Genomic DNA, 20,018 nt, shown 5'->3' with positions numbered 1-20,018 from the left:
TAACTTTTCCCAGGTTGTGTGTGCTCGTCCAGGACAGCTACGGGATGTTCAGTGTGATCCAGCTGCAACTCCTGCCTTGTGAGGATGACCTCAGCAGGTACTGCCAGATGTGGCAGGGGAAGACCTGCATGCTGAGAGGCATTAAAGTGGTACAGCGGGTCACACGAGAAAGGTGAGACCCATATCTTCCACTTCTCTTTGTAATATTGTAATATTATACAGTTCTAATCGCATAATCACCCTGCATTAAGAACTATGTAACCCATAGTCCCCCTTCCCCTTTCTTCGCCCTCACCACCTGTGCTGTCATTTGGTTTTAACAGGATACACAATAATAGCGCATTAAAAAAGAGCACAAACACACGCACACACAAAGTCCTCTTTGCCTTTTTATCTACATTTCAGTTCCCAGAAATTGGGGGAAGTTCGTGCTATGACTGATACCAATCTTGCTTCACAGGTTATCTTGTCAGTCTTTAGCCATCAGGGACAAACTGCCCTGGGTGGATGCTTGTCATAGACAAGTCCTTTTAAGAAGTGTTTGTAAAGTAGCCTGGGGACCATATGCGCTGTGCTCAGTGACTCTCCAGTATGCTTATCTTTGGATGTCCTGATTTTTTTAAAGCATTAACAACCACATTTACAATACAGTGAGAACTGGCAGTGCTGTGGCTTTGAACAAGATTATTTTGTTCTGCCAGCAGTGTGACTGTGTTTACATGTAAAATGATACTGAGGTGCATACTCGCTTTTCCTTGTGAGTTTCCATAGTCAAGATCCCAGATTAGTAGCAGTTAGAAGAACTGACATGGGTACATTTAGACACCGACTGAAGGTATGTTTACATCCTTGGTATTTTCAGTGCCATCGCAGCCTATAATTTCCCCAGAGGGTGTCTGTGGTGAGACTCTGATGGATGGGCTATCTTCAGAGGTGCACATTGACCATCTTATTAGCTCAAGTGGCAAAACACGTGAGATTGAGTTAAATCAGGCATGTGTTTCTGAGAAATTGTGACTACTGGACTTCTAAGCATATCCTAGAAATCATACCGTAATGTGGACCTATTATGTGTTCCCTTATTATTTTTGTCATTTGTTGCAATGGTGGCTGCTCATATTAATCGTGGTCAGAGTATGTACGAGTAAATGAGGTGGATCAGACTCAGCTTCAGACAGTTTGTTTAACTCTTTGCTCTGTGTGATGTCAGTAAGGGTGGATATGCCTAATATGGTCTTCTCAGGAACACAGCTCTGCAGCCCCACCCACCTGCTGTTCAAACCTTCTGTTTGCGAGGAACAGGCTTAAGCAGGTAGCTTAAAAACGGAGGGAAGGGAACTAAAACAGCATGTTTGATACTGCATGGAGTGATACTCCTAGTCTTTATATTCCCTAAAAAGAAATTTACAGTCTCTCACAACAAGACGTGCTCTCCACCCATGTCTGTTCATAGTGTGTCTTAAAGATGTGAAACGTTGAAGTGGGATAGATTTGTACACCCAGAACCAAAAACCTAACATTCAGACAGACCATAAATCCACATTAAAGCAAACTAATTAACACCTCTGAGATAACAAGACTGCAAGAAGTCACTGCTGCTGATAAATAGAGAACAATTTTTTTGTATTTGTTTTTGAACCTCAACTCATGCTCACTTGGTTATAGTTACTTCATAGTGTCATACACCAGTTATATGGCAGATCTTGGTTTGATCTTTTTTTGGCCAAACCAGAAATATCTGAAATTGATGGAGATCAGTTAAATCTGCTGCACGCGTTTCAGCTAGCAAACATATTGCTGTCTTGCCAGTTGTTACATGAGAAGTTTAACACAACTCTCGTGTCTGTACATTAAATATCAGGCTACATGTAGCAGGGCTGTATGTCAACATAACGACACTTGTTTTAGGTATCTTTTAGTTGTTTTAGGCTATCAGATTTCCTCAGGTCTTTATCGTATCCCGAGCTAACTTGATGTTATTTTAGAGACAGATATGTGAGTGTCAATAAGCCCTTGTCACCGAACAATGGTTGAACTATTCTGTTACTGTATCAGCCTGGCATGTGAGCTGTATGGGTTGTCATTAAGGAAACGATTGATTGATTGATCGTGGGTTTTGTTTTTTGTTTTTTTTTGGAGATTTGCCAACAAAATCAAATAGAAAATGTGTAATGATCAGTCATCACCCACTAACAAAAGAGATTTAAGTATCACTAACAACAGACTGTGGTGGCCATTACCACTTGTTGCATTCAGATGCGTGTGCTTAACTTTTGTTAAACTAAGTATTCAAAGGCAGCATTAAAATCACTGCGTCCTGAATGAGACCTGTTAGCTTGTCATTACTCATCCTTGAGCAGTCCTCACTGGACTCAACTGGGCTGCAGAACCAGTTCCACACAAAGAAACTCTGTGATTAGAGGCTGACTAACAGGTTGTTAACCACTGGGTGATATGACAGCTCACACATGCACAAGTTGGCAGCTCTCACCTAAGCAGAACTCAGAAGGGGCTTCTTAGAAAATAGACAAAAGAGCGGGAGACTGACGTGATATGCTGGAGTTGCGACTTGCTGTTATTCCCCCGTTTGTAATTATTGAGTCCTTACTTGGAGTTTGACGTCACTTAAACATCATAAAAGCACATCCAGTTTGATCCTGCTCCAGTCTGTCATTCCGGTGATTAAGACTGCGGTGAGAAATGGCAAATGTCAGTCATCAGGGCTTAAAGTCACGGACAATTCATGTCACTTGTAATTGGTTTTCCAAACCTTGTTATTTTTGTGCCACAATAATATCATAATTTGCACAGGGTGTGAATGTTTCCCAGCCTTTAACCTGCCGGTAAGAAGCAGTTTCAGCGTGGTTCTCCTCTCTGCCAGCCCGAGCATGCTCACTGTTAATTCTAGGTGCTGTTAGGACAAGCTCTGTTTTAGCAGAAAACTGTTTCAGTGGAAGTGAAACTGGCTGTGAAAGCTCCCCATCTCACTTATTCACTAGTTTCACCTCCCCATCCCCCCCCCCCCGTGCCCCTCTTTTCACATTTTCTCTCTCCCAAAAAGTTGATTCAGTTCATCTGGTCTTAGTATTTTCAGCAACCTTATAAACCCTAAAGAAACCTGCATTCAGCTGAGACCAGAGAAGTCACTTGGATGAGTGATAAAACGTTTCTCCCACTGAAAACACAACATCCACATAACAGAAGCAACTTTTTGTTGATTACCTGAATGATTTAGCATACATCAAGGTATTTTCTCTCTCTCTCTCTCTCTTTTGTCTCACTCCCAGGAGCTCCAGGCTTTTCAGCTTGATAGACAGCCTGTGGCCCCCAGCGATGCCTCTCAAGGATCATGGAGACTCACTTAGTATGCCAAGTGTAAGTCCTCACTGTAGAGATAATTCAGCTGAGCCCTATAACAGGAGCTGAAACCAGATTTAACCTGCTGATAGTTTTGTATTCAGCTGATCAGTTGTTAAGCCTTTAAAATGGCCCAAGGTAGCATTTAAAACTTGTGATTGAAATGTCTATTTTTTTTTTTTTAATTCAGATCCCAAACAAAATCATTAGCACTGTAGTAAAATAATTTCTAAACCAATTTTTGTTTATTTTGCAATGCTTTATTTCCAAGTACAATCCTTTTTTTTTTTAAATTCGGTGATCAGAAATTAGATTAAATATTTCCCTCCAATAAAGCAGGAACAAGAGGACGTGGACTGACCATGCTTACGTTGCGAGTCAAGTAAAACCACAAACTAATAATGAATGAATTCAGCTACTGTTGCAGCCCTAATTAATTACACATATGTTCAGTTTGCATTGTTATACAACACAGAAAGAAATCCCCGAAAACTGTGACAACTGAAACGCAACAGGAATGAAACTGCTTTTATATAAACTGTGAATTTAGTTGACATCCTGATAACCAAATTGAACTTTGAACTTCTTTCCTCCTCATGCTCGCTCATTCAGAGATGCGATCTATAAGTTGGCAGCAACCAGCTGATGTTTTCTTCCAGCATACGTGAAACCTGCGGTAGAGATTTCGGTGAAAAGTCTGTCCCAACAAAACAAAAGAAAATAAGAGAAAGACATTTCAGAGTCACAGTTTTTGTTTAACTGCATTTGTTTCATCCTTGCTCACAGCACTTTTAGCACAGATAAAATCACCCTTCTTAACCCCACCCACTGACTAAACTCTGCTTGGTCATTATTGAACACACCACCCAACCTGCCTGAATCACATATCAAATTTGAGATGTGGGCGGTGGTTCACAGAGCTCTGGAACCACTTTGAGTTTGTAGTTGTCTCTTATTTCCAGCTTTTTCTTGCAATAAAACAGGAATGTAGCATTGCTGAAGAGTCAAACGGATCATTTTAACAAAGGGGAAGTCAGCATAGAGCAGCTTAATTAAATTAGATGAAACCATGAAAACGTCAAAAAGAGAAATCCACACTGCCAATTTCCAAAATGTGTTTTCATTCATCTCCTTTGGTCTCAGTGTGTAGAGCTCTCAGGGCCGTGTGAAGGCAGTAGACTGCTGAGAACGCTCTGTGACTTAGCCGTGTCCTGTGTCCACAGGAAAGCCGATCTTTGGCTCCATCTCCGAGTTTCTGCTACCTGCTGTCAGGCCAGGAGAGCTCAGTGGAGCCCACCGAGGATCAGACTGCTTCCCTGCTTTACCTTCACCCTGCACAACGTACCTTACGAGACATACTGCAGGTGAACAGTTTCTCAGAGCACGCACACAGAAATCTTCAGCAGATTGAGATAAGTTATCTTCAGCAGATTGATTCAAACCTTTTCTTTTTCAGAGCGAGACGAAAACCTGCCGCTGCACTTTTATTGCCACTGTTTTATACAAGAGAATGCAGGTATTGTATCTTTATTGTCACGCCACAAAAAGAGCAATTTAATTGAACCTCTGTTAAAGAACAGAGCAAACACTCTGCCCTCTGGAGCGCCGCAGTCTTCCTGTTGAGATCATTTGAACTAACGTGCTGATAAGCTCTGACGTAGACTGCAGAGTTCATATCGCCCGGTCTATGACAGCCTGTGCGAGGCCTCGCTGTTCTTCACCATTGATTGGTGAAACCTTTAAACTTTGACCAAGATGAGATAACAGCTCAGATCAAAGTGGTGGACTTTGCCATGCACTCACCGCACTGAAACACAGTTATTTAACTTTTTAGTGTTCTTGCACTCCTTCAGCAGCATTGTTTGTTGATTGATTCCTCTTTTCGTAGCTCTTTTCAAGCAATTCTTCTACAGAAGTGATAAATACCATCTGATTTCTGCTTTGTAAGCTATGTTGTGTCATGTTTCCTTTAATTGGCCTCTTTCTAGGTCATTTGGGTTTCCACGTAATTCCCTGCCTGTGTTCTTTATTGTCTTTGTCTCTGTTTCTTCTGCAGAACACTGATGTAGGCCAGGGTGAGGTTTGGTTGGTGCTCACCGACCCGAGTCTACAGGAGGAGCAGTCAGAGAGGCCGTGCAGGCGCACTGTGCCTCTGTGTGTGAACACTTCCTGTGTGCTCACTTCCTCCGTCCTCAAAACACTAAACTCTCCCGCTGTCTGTCGCCTGTCGTTCAGCGATGCCATCAAAGAACACGGTAGAGCTTTATGTAAACCATTCGAGCATTAACAGTGGCCTCATGTGTGCAAAAGTCACTCTCAGGGAGGGAAAGCAAAAGAGCTGCATTTAAAATTGTGTTCATGACGAAATCAAAACTGGGATCATCAGCTTCATAAACTTAGAGTGTTGTAGCACTGGTAGGTATAAAATAAAGCATCTATGGTTACAAATTTTATGATTTGTTACACTGTTAAACTGCTGTATGACTGTTTGAGGTGGTATTCAGTAGTTCCCAACCACATGGATGGACCCCAACAAAGGTCATACATCAAAGCAGCTGCTATACAAATACCTTTTTTAGGGCAGATGATGTTGATAACCTTTCATTTCAGACATAAAACAACAATTTATACATATACACATCTAGACAGATGCCTGTTTATACAAGTACGCATACGGATGTTTACACATATGTGCTCAAACAAAATCTAAATAACCAATCATCAAGTTTGAAATAGAAGAGGAAGAAGTATGTTCATAGTTATTAATCCCTGAGGTCTGAGAAAAATGGCAGGAGGCGGGGCTTAATATACTAAGATTTTGATTTGGAGTGACCAGGATGCATGGGAATAAAAATGACAACTCAGCTTGAGAAAAAAGTTTGTTTGAGAAGAGTTAGAGAAGCAGGGCTGAGATGGTTTGGACAGCTTTGTACAGATGGATATATTGGATAAAGGATGTTGAGGATGGAGGTGCCAGGAAGGCAGTAGGTGCCTACTGCAGGGCACAGCCATCAGGCCTAACGACTGCAAACATGAGTTTGGTCTGAGGACCTGAGCGCTGTGAATAAAGCAGTGGTAGAAAGGTTAAAGCAGGTGAGAAGTTTAGAGGTGAAATGTTTCTGGTGAAACTGATAACCAGACACAGACATTTGAAGCTTTAACTAGGAAAGTGTAAGTACCTCAAAATTGTAGTTTAAGGATTTTGTTTTAAATTTCAATCAGGCACAGTTCCCATCACTGTGGTTGTTGTAGCTCTGTACTTATTACTTAATCAGACATTAAAAAATACATTTTATTATTGTAAAAGTCACATTTGTTGGAAAGCTCCGGAGAGCTCAGTGCAGTTGCTCCCAGAAGGAGTCCTCGTTTCCAGAAATTTAGCCAAAGTCAGCATGATTCACAGCTGGTATGGGAAATGTGACGAGATGAGGCTGCCAGGGTTTGAGCTGCAAGAATTATACTAAAAAAAAGTGGGTTTTTTTTACAGAAGTTAGTCACTAGTTTTCAGTATTTATACAGTTATGTCCATAAGTTTCAGACTGTGACACATTTTTTTATTTTATTTTTTTTATTTCACCTAATCAAGATGTGATCAAAGTGCAAACATTCAGCTTTAATTTGAGGGGATTTCCATTACTGTTTCAAAATTTCAGTCATTTTTTTATTCATAGTAACCCATGTTCATAGCCTCAAAGTCAATTGTTACAAACTAGCATAATTTTAAATATCAGGGTTGTTTTAATACTTTGTTGAGAATCCTTTGTAGTGTCTTCCTGAAGTATAGAAACCATGGATCCATAGACCTTTGAGTTTTGTGTTTCCTCATTTGCTCTATTAGGGGTTTAATGCAGCCGCCTTCAGTTGCTGCTCGTTTGTGGGTCTCTCTGCGTTCAGTTTTATAACTGAACAGCATATTTCATTGGGTTGAGATCAGGTGATGGCTTGAGAAACGCTTAGGGTTGCTTTTACAGTTTGCTCTGGGTCATTATCTTTCTGTGAATCTGAGCAGAGAGTATAGATATGTAAACATCAGAGTTCATCCTGTTACTTCTATTATCAGTCACATCATCAAAACTTTTTTATCTGCTTGTATTTGTTGTGGAAAAATTAGAAAATGGGACTCGCCTAATGTCGAAAATGTCACAAAACTGCTTGTCAACCAAGAGTCGAATTAATTTTGAGCCTTTAAGGGGGACAAAGTATAAAATTGGCTGCAATTCCTGACCAGTTATTCCAATACATTTGGTTAACCGCTCATATTAAAACTGAAAAGCTGCGCTTTATTTACATCACATTGCATTTTATTTAAAAGCCTTTGTGGTGGTGAACAGGGGAAAAGTTTAAAACGCGTCATTGCCCAGAAACTTATGAACCTAACCGTACTTGCACTACATTATATTTTGTTGTTTGTACTTCTGCATGGCCAGCTGAAGCCCACCTGTAAAATCAGCCATCAGAAGCATGCGGTGCTTCCTGTTTTCCCTTGGCAGTTTCTACTTGGTAGTTTCTACATCTTTACCACAGTAGCAGTTTTAAGACTAGAACTTGTTCTTTCAATGTGATATTTCATTTTTGGCATTTGCACCTCCAGGTGTCCTTCTCTGTGCAGAGCAGTCAGTTATTCAGGTATGCTCCGACGGTTGCCTCGAGTCCACAAACAGGCCAGAATTACTTTTGCAGTCGCTGCCTGAGCCCCAGGCGAAGACCCTGCCCCAGCCTGCGAGACTGGATCCACTGAGTCTGGAGACCACACCCAACTCCCTCTGCACTCTCACAGGTCTGCTTCTGCCTTTCACTCGATCCCGTGCTTTTCCATTTAGCTCAATTCCTGGAGAACATGGCAAGTGTGTGCTTACAGCGCAAGAAGAGGCTTTGGTGTGGATGCAGGAGTTTGCACTCTGTTTGTTAGTCACTGTCCTCAGGTTGAATTGTAAAGGATTTTTTTGCAAACAAAAACATGAAAAATGACTGGATTCTTGTCCATTCCTGTTACATTTTTTCACTAAACCGCCTGCCTCCCCCGAAGCTTTAAACTTCTGGTGACAATGAGTTACAGTTTGAGGGAACGTTGGTATTTTCCCTCAATTGTTTTTTGTGCACACAAGCAGTCTTGCTGCTTTTAGGGATTTATAATGTTTGCTAACACCAGTTATGATCGCCACCAGCTGCCACATCTGAAACATAAATGATAAACTACTCGTATGAGTTCTAATTAAAGTATATATCAACTAATTAAATTTATTGCCACCAACCTCACTTACTTTGGTTAAACATCCTTGCTTTGAAGCTTTCTTGGTTTGTTTTTCTCCAATTATGTAAATGTGGTGTATTATAGAGCTGCTTCAAGCAGATAATAATCTACATCTGCTGATTTCATGTCAGCATGGAGGGCGAAAATCACACTGTGTTCTGGCCTCTGTTGCTCTACATGTTTGGTCAGATGGCTGAATGAAAATAAAACAAGCTTGTGTCTTGCACTCACACCTTCTGGAAATCACCAGTGGAAAAAAAAAGGCCCAAAATGGAAAGTACAAGAAGTTATTATCAGGTTTGAATTTAGTATCCTGTGTAAGGATACAAAGTCGTGGGGCTGCAACTGTGGTTGTCAAGTGTGATGATGTTTAGGCAGGGAGTGCGTCTTTGCTGCATTTATCATGACAATCTCAGATAAAAATTGAAAGGGATGTGTTTATCACTTACACCCTGTCACCAGCATGCACACATTTTCAAACTTGTGCGTCGAACATTTATCACTGTTCCTTTGGCTAAAAATATCAAGAAATGAAAAAGAACCGGTTAAAAACAGAAACTAAAGTCTTGCAGAGCTGTGCAGCATGCATGAATGTCCCCCCCTGTCATTTCTAATGGTTTTGTTTCTGTCTGCAGGCGTGGTTGTCGGTGTGGATGAGAGCACGGCGTACTCGTGGCCTGCCTGTAATCTTTGTGGAAGTGACAACTTAGAGCTTTCAGCTGAAAGGCCGTAGGTCCTCACAATTAAGCAAACTAGCTTCATGTTTGTCATCCTGGCAGATGTATCACATCATATTTGTGTTCTTCTGCAGTCAGAAGTTCCACTGTGTTTCTTGTAAGTCTGCCGTGGATAAGCCGCACACAAAGACTCAGCTGGAAGTCTTCCTGACTTCTTCTTTATTAAGTAACTGCACCATGAAGGTGAAGGTGAGAACAGCATCGCAGGCTTTAAGAAATCCAAGTGTTTCAGGGCTGTACTTAAAAGAATAGTGTAATATTTAAAAAATATATTGTTTATTACTTCTTCACATTTTATGTTTCTGTGATGGTTAATCAACACACCCTGATGAATTTTTCGACTTCTCAGAGAAGTCCACTGTGCCGGCTCAGAGTTTCTGACAGATTTCTTGTTACGTTCCCCTGGGGGGGGGTCTAGGCGGTGAGGGGGAAGTAACAAAAGTGACCGGGTCAGAAAAAGGAGTCAAGGAGGCGAAACAGTTTAAATAAAACAGTTTTATTGAAGTAAGTCAACTAAAAGAGACGGACAAGCCGTTATCACCATAAAACACCAACAAAACACAGGCGTTGGTCAAATAAAGCAAAAAGTCAAAAGGAAAGCGCAGCTCACTAGCTGGAAACCACACTACACAGCTCACTAGCTGGACAACACACTACACAGCTCACTAGCTGGACAACACACTACACAGCTCACTAGCTGGAAACTACCGCAAACACTCAGCTCACTAGCTGTACCCACACAAAATGGCACTCTGGCCCAGAGCTCACCCTGCTCTGGGCTTAAATACCCTTAATTGCTGATGGGAGTCAGCTGTACAGGAGGGAAAGGTGGCACCTCAGGCAGGAGGTAGTGGGACACGCCCACACAGGCACCCTCAGGAGAGAGAGAGGCCCTGCTAGGGCCGTAACATTTCTAAAAACATTGGCGTTTTCTTGTTTTTGTGACAGGTGGTCTAATGAATTTGTTAAGCACTGTACTTCTTTGCCCCGTTCGATAAGAAGATCACTACCACTCGTGCATGACAGAACAACCTGAAGACAGTTAGCTTAGCATCAGCCTGGCTCTGAACTAATGCTACAGTCACACAAGGGAAAAGAGTGATAGGTGTGCAAGCACTCACAGTCAGTTGCCTTCTTCTTCAAAGCAGCTTTTGTTCTTCAAGATGGTGATAAAGCAACAATAAGACCAATTCAGTCTGATGTGAGTTTGCAACTGAATATGATCAAGTTGGCCACTGCATGCACTTTCTTTGTGGTAATATGGTGATTAACCTCAAATGCTTCGATTCAGATTTCAGCCAGAAGCTCATAACCAACTGCAAAATAATAAAGGTGCGTGGTAACCCTGCCATAAAAAGATATAACGAGAATACAACCAGTTAAGCTCACCAATGCATATTGCAATACCAGCAACCTTTCGACTGCAAGGCGATTGCACAGATCGCCTGGTGGGAGGCAACCTGTCTCAAAACAATCACAATTTTGACTCGCACTGACTGCAGTCACTCCTACACAGATTGGCGAAGGTTTGCTAATAATTGCTAATTTATAAACACTGACTGCCAGCATGTTGCAATAAATTTGAGTTGGTGCACATCAATGAACACAGTTTGTCTGCAACTCATCTTCTTTGCAGTTGGGGACTTGACTCAGCTGGCTGCCAACTGGTTGTACTCTGGTTGTCTTATTTTATAGCAGGTTAACAAGCACTCATGTCATTTTACAGTCAGTTATTTGTAAATATTTTGTATTAGTTTTAAGTAGTTATGTGAATTTCTGTGTACGTAGACATCAACGGATTTGCATCTTTCAGTTGTTTAGCACAGTTAATGATCGTATTACCACAAATGAATTGCATGCAATGGCCAAGGAGTAGTTGGCTGCACCACTTGAAATCGGTCTCCAACAGGAAAAAAAATGTAATGCAGTCGCCAGGCAACTATGAGTTTTAACTAGTTGCAAGGAGGTTGAGTCGTAAGTGAATCCACCTACCAGGCCACTGATTTAGACAGATTATCTGGTCTGTTCAGTCCACACAAACCTGAGATTTGAAAAGACAGTTCAGTATTTTACAGGGAATGATGTGCTACGGTTCTTCTGGGTTGGGACAGTAACTTTCTGGTCAATATCTGTAATATGAGGTCTTTCAAAAAGGAGAAATTCAGTCCCCCAACAGAAAAGTCCCTCTGTAGCAGTCAGCAGTTGTTGTTGCCCACCATAAGACGGCCACTTCCTCAACTTTTTGTCTGTTATGTTCTTTAATGCTATGAAAGCAACAGAGCTACAACAGCAGTCATATTAAATCTGATACTGAAAGCACTTCCTCATCCGATTGCCAGATTAGAAATTAGAAACATTTATGACCACTTATCGCAGAAACACTTTTTTTAATGTGAAAATTGGTGTCACTTTTTGTCCAAGTCTGCGTAATGACACACGTAGTGACTTCTCTTATTCTCTGAACAGCAGATCATCAGATATAAAGTCTTAATTAGTCTCCTGAACCATGCCACAAACCGCAGCATTTGTAGCCCAAGCTACTTTGCAATGCCCAACCTTAGCTGGACCTTCAAAGTACAGAAAAACTGAGCTACACGTGCACAAAATATAATCAGAAAGGTCCTTTGGACAGAGACAGGTAGCTATTTGCACTGCACAAACAAGTGAAAAGTTAATCTAGCCTAGCCTCATATTGACTACACAGGTGTGACAGCGATAAGAAGATAAATGAATGGATGTTTTAGGTGCTGAGCTGTTGATTTAAGCAACACTTAAAAAAAAAAAAAATTAAATAACAGAATTTAAAATAGATCAGGTGTCCATCCTTGAGGACAGTGGATCATCCCGCGCTGCCTTGGTCTTCTTTTACAGCAAGACTCATAAAGATAAAAACCACATTCTGCACAGTTAAAGGCTGAGCACATCTGCATAAAGATATTTTATTGTGGAAAGGCTGGTGTGTGACTTTGCAATCAGAAAGCTAAGCAAGCCAAACTGATAAAGTTATCAGAGTTGTTCTTATCGAACGGCTGATACATTAACCCTTGAGAGCTGTCACTAAGCGGAGGGCACAGTTCCCTGGTGCAGCATTGGTTTTGGATTTACTGCACTGAGGTGATGATTAAAAAGTCATTACTGTGTCCACGTCTTCTTTTTTTTTTTTAAAAATCAGCTGCAGCAGAGGACGATCATGACCATCCTGAATGCCGCAGAGGTGGAAGGAGGTGAGGTAGGTGTGCTTATCAAGCTGTTACATAACTCTGAGCTCATCTGAAGAGCGCATTGATCTTTTGTCAATATGTTATGAGTCAGCATTAAGTTTTCTCTGCTGAGGTGAAAAAAACAAAACAAAAAACGTGCTGTTCATTGATATGTTTGAAGGAATTGGTTTCCAAAATATTGACACACTCTTTTTCCCGGCCTGATTATCATTTTTTGGCTTTTACTAACCTCAAGAACCCACTGGTGCTGTTGGAGCTATTTTTAACATACAAATGCAATGTGCGCTTTCAGACTTAGATCACTAGAATTACTGCTGAGCCAGAGTGCAGAGGTCAGGGGGCTTAAGGATGCTTGCATATTACTGTCAAACTTTTTTTTTTTTATGTATGGGAGATATAGGAGGGAGCTATTTTAAGTGTTGATTGCTTTCTGAACGCTCTAACACTGCCAAGTGATTTAACCTCGCTGTTTCAGTTCCCAGGATACGATGTGGAGGCCGTGTTGGGAAAAGAGGTGGGCCCCATCCCCGTTTATGTCCGAGTCATCACTAGGAAGCCTGCCCTGTGGATGGGCCTGGAAGAAATCTGCCTCTGAGGCTGTCAGGGCAAGGAACTAATGAGATCAATCCTCAGGCTTCAGCTGGCTCCAAGGATCTGCACGCTGGGCCTCGGTCCGAGCCAGTTTATCCTCCTCCCTCCCTCTGAAGGCCTCCCCCTGACAGCTTGAGGCTCTGCTGAAGGGAACAGGCTGTGAAGAGACAAGGTCCTGTTTGTGTTAATGATATGTGATCTAACCAGCCAGGGGTTGACAGCCCAAGGGTAGAGCAGTGGCATGCAGGCTGTCAAAAGGAGCCCACGTGGGTTCATTAACTTCAGATTTCTGGGTTTAAATGTTGTCTTTTTTAAAACTTTTTCATCCTTTCTGTGTTTAAGATTAACTCGCTTTGTGTCAATAAAAGGCTCATTTTTGCTGACCTTACTTTCTGTTTCCTGTTGCACTTCTTGTGTCAGTTTCCTCAAGCATAAATCATGACACACAAAGATTACCCACAGACCAGGCAGTTCTGCAATTTTTCCAGCAATGTTTTTATTACAGATAACAAAAACAAACTTTTCAAGGTTTCATACAAACTATATAAAAGATCATGCTCTGGCTCTTATAGAAAGTTTGGAATTATAAAAAAAAAGGTACCATATCAGGTATAACAACACATAAATGCAGTGGTAAAATAATTTAATACAGGGGAAAAATCCCACAAAAATATGGCAGCATCATATTTTCCAGTGCCATTATGGTAAGCTTAATACATCTGGTACAGATGGTAAGAAAAACAAAAAACAAGTGTCTGTTGAGGTATGTCTCTTGAAAGTTCAGTTCAAAGCAGTTCGAGAATTTGTCACCGGCTCTCTGCACTCGTGGAGCCCGCAAAGCTGGAGCTGGGCATCTGCTTGAAGAACTCTCTGAGGCCGGTGAGTTCTCTAGTTAGCTGCTCGATGGTTTTGTGAAGCCTGTCGTTCTCGGCGCTCAGTTCAATCAGCTTCTGCTGCATCTCCATGTTGCGCCTTTTGGCTTTGTCCCTGCTTTTCCTCACTGCAATGTTATTCCTCTCTCGCCTCTGTCGGTACTCCAAGCTGAACCTGTCCACCGCCTTCTTCCCCCTTTCCCTGCCCAGCTTACGCGGCGAGGATTTGGCCGAGCTGACGGCGGAGACTGGCTCCGGGGTGGTCGGCGGGGTCGGTTGCCCCGTGGGGAGGCTGACGGAGGTCTGCGCGCAGGTCTCGATCTGGGAAGGCAGGGATGAAGACATGTCGCTGTCACTCCAATCGGACTCTTGCTTGATGGGTGCGCTGAAGGCGCTCTTCCCCAGCGCGCCGTCCGTCTTCCTCTCTGCTGTGTAGGCGTTTGACAGCTGCTGCATGCCACCGGGCAGACCGGAGCTTTGCATGTTGTGGAAATCCGCCTTCTCCTGCTTGACGGTGTTGAACAGGTCGAGGAAGAGCTCATCGTTGCACAGCTCCAAGTTTGGCACGGTTGTCATGGACTCGATGTACTGGCTGAAGTCGATGGCGCTTTCGTCGTCGTACATGGCGGGGGTGGTGCTCAGCTCCACCATGGTGCCGTCCTCCGCCGGGCCGTCACTCCTGTTGCCCGGCTTGCAGACCCCCTGCTGCGGACCCCCCAGCTTGGTGCTGTCGTAGAAGTTAGCAGGCTCCATGGACCAGCTCATGTTGCATTGTGGAGACACGCAGTGCGAGTCCAGGCTGTATATGTCACACATGAACCCTGCTGACTTGTCCCACGTGGGTTTTAGAGAGAAAATAAACTTTTTTCTTATAGAGATACCCCTCAGGTGTGACAGCTCTGCAGCGCGATAATCCTGCTGCGGCTTCTCTTTCTGCGCAGGCGCTTTTCTCCCTTTTTGCGATATTAAAAAACTTTTTGGCTTTTTATCCCTGGGTGCTGACTGTCAGGCTCCCGTCCCTTTCAACCCTAACACACCTCTTGTCACTTCTCTGAAGCGGCTCTACTTTCGCGCAGTGTTTTGTATCGTCTGCACCAGTTGACGTCACACACGCCGCCCTTTCACGAGCCAGTCAAGTCCAGAAGGCTGTCACGTGGTGCACCGTAACTTCCCATTTGAGGAGCGAGGGGCGTGCTGCTCGTGCCACCCACTTCTTACTATGATGTATGAATGGTGCAGAGTTGTTTACATAGTGAAGGCTCTGCTCTGGCTGTTTGGGACCAGCACTCATTTCACAGCAGAGATAAAAAGTGGCGCAGGAAGTGCTCAGAATATTACTGAAGTATAAGAAGCAAGAAAAATACTCCATAGCATGTTAAAACATACTGCAAGTACCCGGACACTGTAATTAAAGTATTTAATGAAAGTAACAATACATAATATCAATATTAATATCATGTATGATTGGATTCTTAATCGATGCTTTATTTTTATAGTAAAGCTCAGTTTAGCTACTATTTATAATGTTGGGTAGTTTAATAATAGGTAATAACAGTGTAAAAGTGGGAGAAATTTCACTGAAACAAACAATCTTACAGTCCTATTTTTCTCTAGTTAGCTTTAAATAGACTTTCATAATAGTTCAGATTCATAGTTCAGTTTTTATATCACGTCATTTCTAATTTGCGATTAAGTTTCGATTCTGGGATCAAGTTAACAAAAGGTGTTATAGAGGAGGGGAAACCAGCAGAAACCGAAGGCCACAGGCTGCCTTCCTTACACCCATTTATCCTACAGACATTCATTCACAATCTGCAGTGGCAGTAGTTATATGCTGTTACATCATAAAGATGTGTGGCAACTCATGTAACAATTATTTGAAACTACAAGGGGGAGCACACGTCTCTAATCACTTTTCAAAAGTTGAGTCAACTTTCTGACACAAACCAGTTCCCAGCAGCTCTCAGAGTCAGCGCTGGTTTGGAGCTAAACATGCTTCAAATAGTTTTACATTGTAAAGCACTCATTCAGCTCTTATAGTGAACGAGAAAGCCTCGAATTAGATGTGCCGAAACTTTTAAAGCTTTTTTTTTTTTTCAACTGTCTCTACATATATAGATATATTTTGAATATTATCCATAAATCAAATATCTACTGCGATACTTCTGGGAATTGTTCCAATGTTTTTCGCTTCGGAAGTTTGCAGTATTTGTCCTCTTTCATTGGCCTTTCTGAAATGGAAACAGTGCCACACGCTGGTCACCGTTTGCACCTGCAGATATTTTAAGTAACACTTATTGTCACCCTCACACACTCTTATTAGTCCCAGAAACAGTGCTTTCATGGTGCTTTATATTGTAAGATAAAGAACCCATAATAATACACAAGTAATCTGATGAGCAAGCACTTGGCAACAGTGGGAAGGAAAAACTCCCTTTTAACGGCAGGGAGACAGGATAAAAGATATGCTGTAGAAGAGTGACAGAGATTGATAATAACTAATGAGTAAATGCAGAGTAGTGTGTAAACACATAGTGAGTGAAAAAGGTGAGTGACGAAGGAATATTCAGTGCATTATGGGAAGCTCCCAGTGGTCTAAACCCATTACAACATAACTAAGGGAGGATTCGGGATCACTTGATCCAGCCCTAACTATATGCTTTATCAAAGAAAATTTGTAAGCCTAATCTTAAAAGCAGAGAGGCCAAATCCAAACTGGGATTTTGGCCCCTCTTCCATAGAAGAGGGGCCTGAAACCGGAAGGCTCTGCCTCCCATTCTACTTTTGAATATCCTAGGAACAAGTGAGCCAGCAGCGTGAGAACAAAGAGCTCTATTGGTGATTCAGTACCATGAGATCTCTAAGATAAGATGGGCTCTGATTCTTAAAGAGGATGTATGTGAGGAGAGGGATTTTAAATTAGATTCTGGATTTAACAGGAATTGTGAAAAAGTATTGAGTCTCTCCTCACTTCTTCATAGTTTGCTAGGAAAATGGGAAATCACACTTGTGGTACTTTACAGAAACGTGCAAGCATAAATGGAATACAGCATATAAGAAAAAACAAAGTTTGTACAATTCTAACAGGCTTGAAAGTCGACATTTAGTATCACCACCTTTATTCCTCAACACAGCTGAACTCTCTTGGTTGGCTTTCGGGTATAGTTCTCCAGGCTTCCTGGAGGACATTCAAAGCTCTTCTTTGGATGTTGGCTGACTTCTGTTCTGTCCTCTGTTGAGATGATCCCACACTGCTTCAATGATGTTGAGGTCCAGGTTCTGGGAAGGCCAGTCCATGACTGATAGTGTTTCCTTGTGTGTTTGTCTGTGAGCTATGTTTTTACTGCATTGGGAGTGTGTTTGGGATCATTAGGGTAATGATGAAAATCAAGCCGTTGCTAATCAGGTGCTTGCCAGATGTTGTTGTATGGTGGATCAAAATCTGACAGAAATTTTCTACGTTGATAATTCTGTCACTTTTCACAAGATTTCCAACACCACTGACTGAAAGAGCCTCCACTGTGTTTTACAGATAACTGCAGAGACTCAGTCTTGTAGCTCTCTGCTGACCTCTACTGATGATTTGAAACAAATCTTTAATATTTGCTAATATTTGCTGCATCTACTTGAACAACCCGTCGCCTCTGATTTTCAGTCCAGTTCTTGTGTATTTTGGCATACCTCAGCCTTTTCTCCCCGTTTCCCTTCCTCAAGAATGGCTTCTGAGAAAGCTTCTGACGAGCCATCAGTGAACAGTAGATGGATCAACTGAAGAGCTGGATCTCTCAGGTCCTGTGTTAGGTCTTTTTCTCTATTTCAGGACTTAACTTTGAGAAACTCTTCACCTGATATAGATATTCCTTAGGCCTTCCATTTCTTCTTTTGTCCTCCACTCATCCAGTTTCCTCAGATTTTTTGAAGGACGCATTGCACACCGCAGGGCTTTCAGCTTATAGTTCTTTATGAATCACATTGTCAAGCTATGTTATTTTTCATAGATTAATTCAAACAAATGGGAAGAAATTAGACAAGCTACTTTTAACAAAGTGCTTAAAGATACAAATGAAAATTTAATCTTTACTAAGTTGTCTGTTATATGTAGGCACGACACTCATTCATCTCTTGAATTAGGGTTTTTTTTCCACGCATGAATGATTCATAGATCAGTGTGAAGACGCTTAACAGACAAACAAACAAAAAGCATTCCTCTGAAAATGTTCAGGTACAAAGACTGGACTTAAATGATAAATGGGGTGGTAGTTTTATAGCACCTTCCTACTCAGTTGAGCGATCAAAACATTTTCAATTGCAACTCGCATTCACCCAACCACACCCACATTCATACAGCCCTTTTATCTATACATGAGCACTTTCCAACATTCACAAACACACCCAGTGTGAGTGTGTTTGTGAATGTTGGAAAATGTGAATGTTGTTGGGGGCAGCTTGAGGTTCAGTATCTGCAGGATGGAGAAGGCAGGGATTGATTTACCAGCCTTCCGAGAGGTAAATGACCCATTCTACCACCTGAGCCAGAGCCACCTGTGTTGTTTTAGAAAACGAATACCACAGAAGGCAAGGAGATGTGTTGGTCTGTCCTATTCTGCTCTGTCTTACTTTTGGGCTTGTTAATGGGTTTCCCACCCAGGAGGAAGGCACCGCAAAGCAGTGGCCAACTCAAACAGCTGGTACAACTACAGGCGCCGACCAGTGCTTACCATCCCTACCAGACTGTCCACAGGAATGGCATCTCCAATGAGCAAACTGTGGTCATGATGTACGATAACTTGACTCAAAATGAGGTGAACCTCAAACCTGGGATTACTGAGAATAAGTGAAAAAGTAGCCCAAATACAAAGAAAAACCTTCGCTGACTTCCAGAAAGCCTGGAGAAATGCTGCTCCAGACCACATGTTTGGATCCTTGGAGGGGAAAAAAAGAGATGACTTGAGAGGTTTACATAGTATTGTAGGTGGCAAAGTCATTCTTGAAGTTGGACAAACATTTGGTCCTCTTACTTTTCAAATATCTCTGTTCAGGATTCTTTTGAAAGGGGGAAGAGTGGGGTTCAAAGCTCTGAAATTGTGAGTGAAACTTTGTTTTGTTCAGGTGATTGTGGAGCAAAATCCTCAACTTTACACTTTAGTGTGCAAGTACTTCTCGTAGAGTTTGAGGTGTTTCTGGGGTCGTTATTTTGCTGCATGTTGTGCAAACCAGAGGGTGGGGCATGTCTCTGAAGAATGGAGTTCTGCCTCTCCTTGGTCAGGGTGGAGCTGATTCAGTGCAGAGTACACCACCTGTTTCACTGTGGGTGAAGCAGATCAAAGCTACGTGAATGCATCTGAATCTGTGCTTCATGGAGAGGATACAGGTGAGAGTGCTAATATGATCAAAGCCATAAACTTGCTTAACCAGCTCAAAAAGTGCAGATGCTTTGTAGTCGTTGGTTTTATATGACATGACTTAATGTATTAAACTCATGTAAAATTATTCAAATTATTTTTAGGCTTCTCTTTTTTTTGCTGCTCCCTTTAGGGGTCACCACGGTGAATCATCAGCCTCCATCTCCCCCTGTCCCTAGCATCTTCCTCTGTCACGCCGAACCTCTGCATTTCCTCCTTCTCTACATCCACGAGTCTCAACTGTGGTCAGAAGTTTGCACATGCTCATCATGGGCATTGATGTCATGGTGAATTTGAGTTTTTTAATGATTTCTGAGTTGTTCATTTTCCAGGGTCCAATGTATATATACAGACTCAGATATACTATACAGCCCTACTAATATTTGGTCAAATGTCAAGTTGCATCTCACCCAGATGCTTTTGGTAGCCATCAATGATTCTCTGTTGGTCAGCATTGTCTCTGATGCTGATGTAAAAATCTCTTCACTGTGGGCAGTAATGCTGGCAGGCTTGACGTTTAGTGGTTTCTGGGTTGTTCCTGAAAATCTTAACCAATTTCCTGTAATCTGGGGGTGACAATTAAGGGT

General features: G+C 42.1%; 2 protein-coding genes across 4 annotated transcripts in view; one reads left to right on the top strand and one right to left on the bottom strand.

Annotated features, from left to right (window-relative positions):
- Nucleotides 1–13,545, top strand: part of spidr (scaffold protein involved in DNA repair) — a 43,144-nt gene extending 29,599 nt beyond the window's left edge. Inside the window, exons 11-20 of one of the 3 annotated variants that reach the window (XM_026150497.1) lie at nt 14–172; nt 3,288–3,375; nt 4,581–4,721; nt 4,814–4,873; nt 5,414–5,612; nt 7,949–8,134; nt 9,244–9,337; nt 9,420–9,534; nt 12,518–12,574; nt 13,042–13,545. In XM_026150497.1, the coding sequence (XP_026006282.1) occupies nt 14–172; nt 3,288–3,375; nt 4,581–4,721; nt 4,814–4,873; nt 5,414–5,612; nt 7,949–8,134; nt 9,244–9,337; nt 9,420–9,534; nt 12,518–12,574; nt 13,042–13,161 (1,219 nt within the window). In that variant the 3' untranslated portion in view covers nt 13,162–13,545. Of the gene's footprint in view, nt 1–13; nt 173–3,287; nt 3,376–4,580; nt 4,722–4,813; nt 4,874–5,413; nt 5,613–7,784; nt 7,858–7,948; nt 8,135–9,243; nt 9,338–9,419; nt 9,535–12,517; nt 12,575–13,041 lie in introns of those variants that run through there. The other 2 variants (XM_026150498.1, XM_026150499.1) reach the window with 2 other exon arrangements.
- Nucleotides 13,546–13,631: 86 nt separating this feature from the next.
- cebpd (CCAAT enhancer binding protein delta) lies at nt 13,632–15,102 on the bottom strand. The gene has a single exon (XM_026150503.1). The coding sequence runs from the start codon at nt 14,843–14,845 to the stop codon at nt 13,964–13,966; it is 882 nt and encodes a 293-aa protein (XP_026006288.1). The 5' UTR covers nt 14,846–15,102; the 3' UTR covers nt 13,632–13,963.
- Nucleotides 15,103–20,018: the final 4,916 nt, after the last annotated feature.

This window comes from Astatotilapia calliptera, chromosome 18 (assembly GCF_900246225.1).
Source record: "Astatotilapia calliptera chromosome 18, fAstCal1.2, whole genome shotgun sequence".
Taxonomy (NCBI): Eukaryota; Metazoa; Chordata; class Actinopteri; order Cichliformes; family Cichlidae; genus Astatotilapia; species Astatotilapia calliptera.
This window is presented reverse-complemented; position numbering and strand designations above follow the sequence as displayed.

Coding starts and splice junctions, on each gene's coding strand:
- cebpd (XM_026150503.1), bottom strand. CDS start 14,845: ATGTGTGACATATACAGCCTGGACTCGCACTGCGTGTCTCCACAATGC.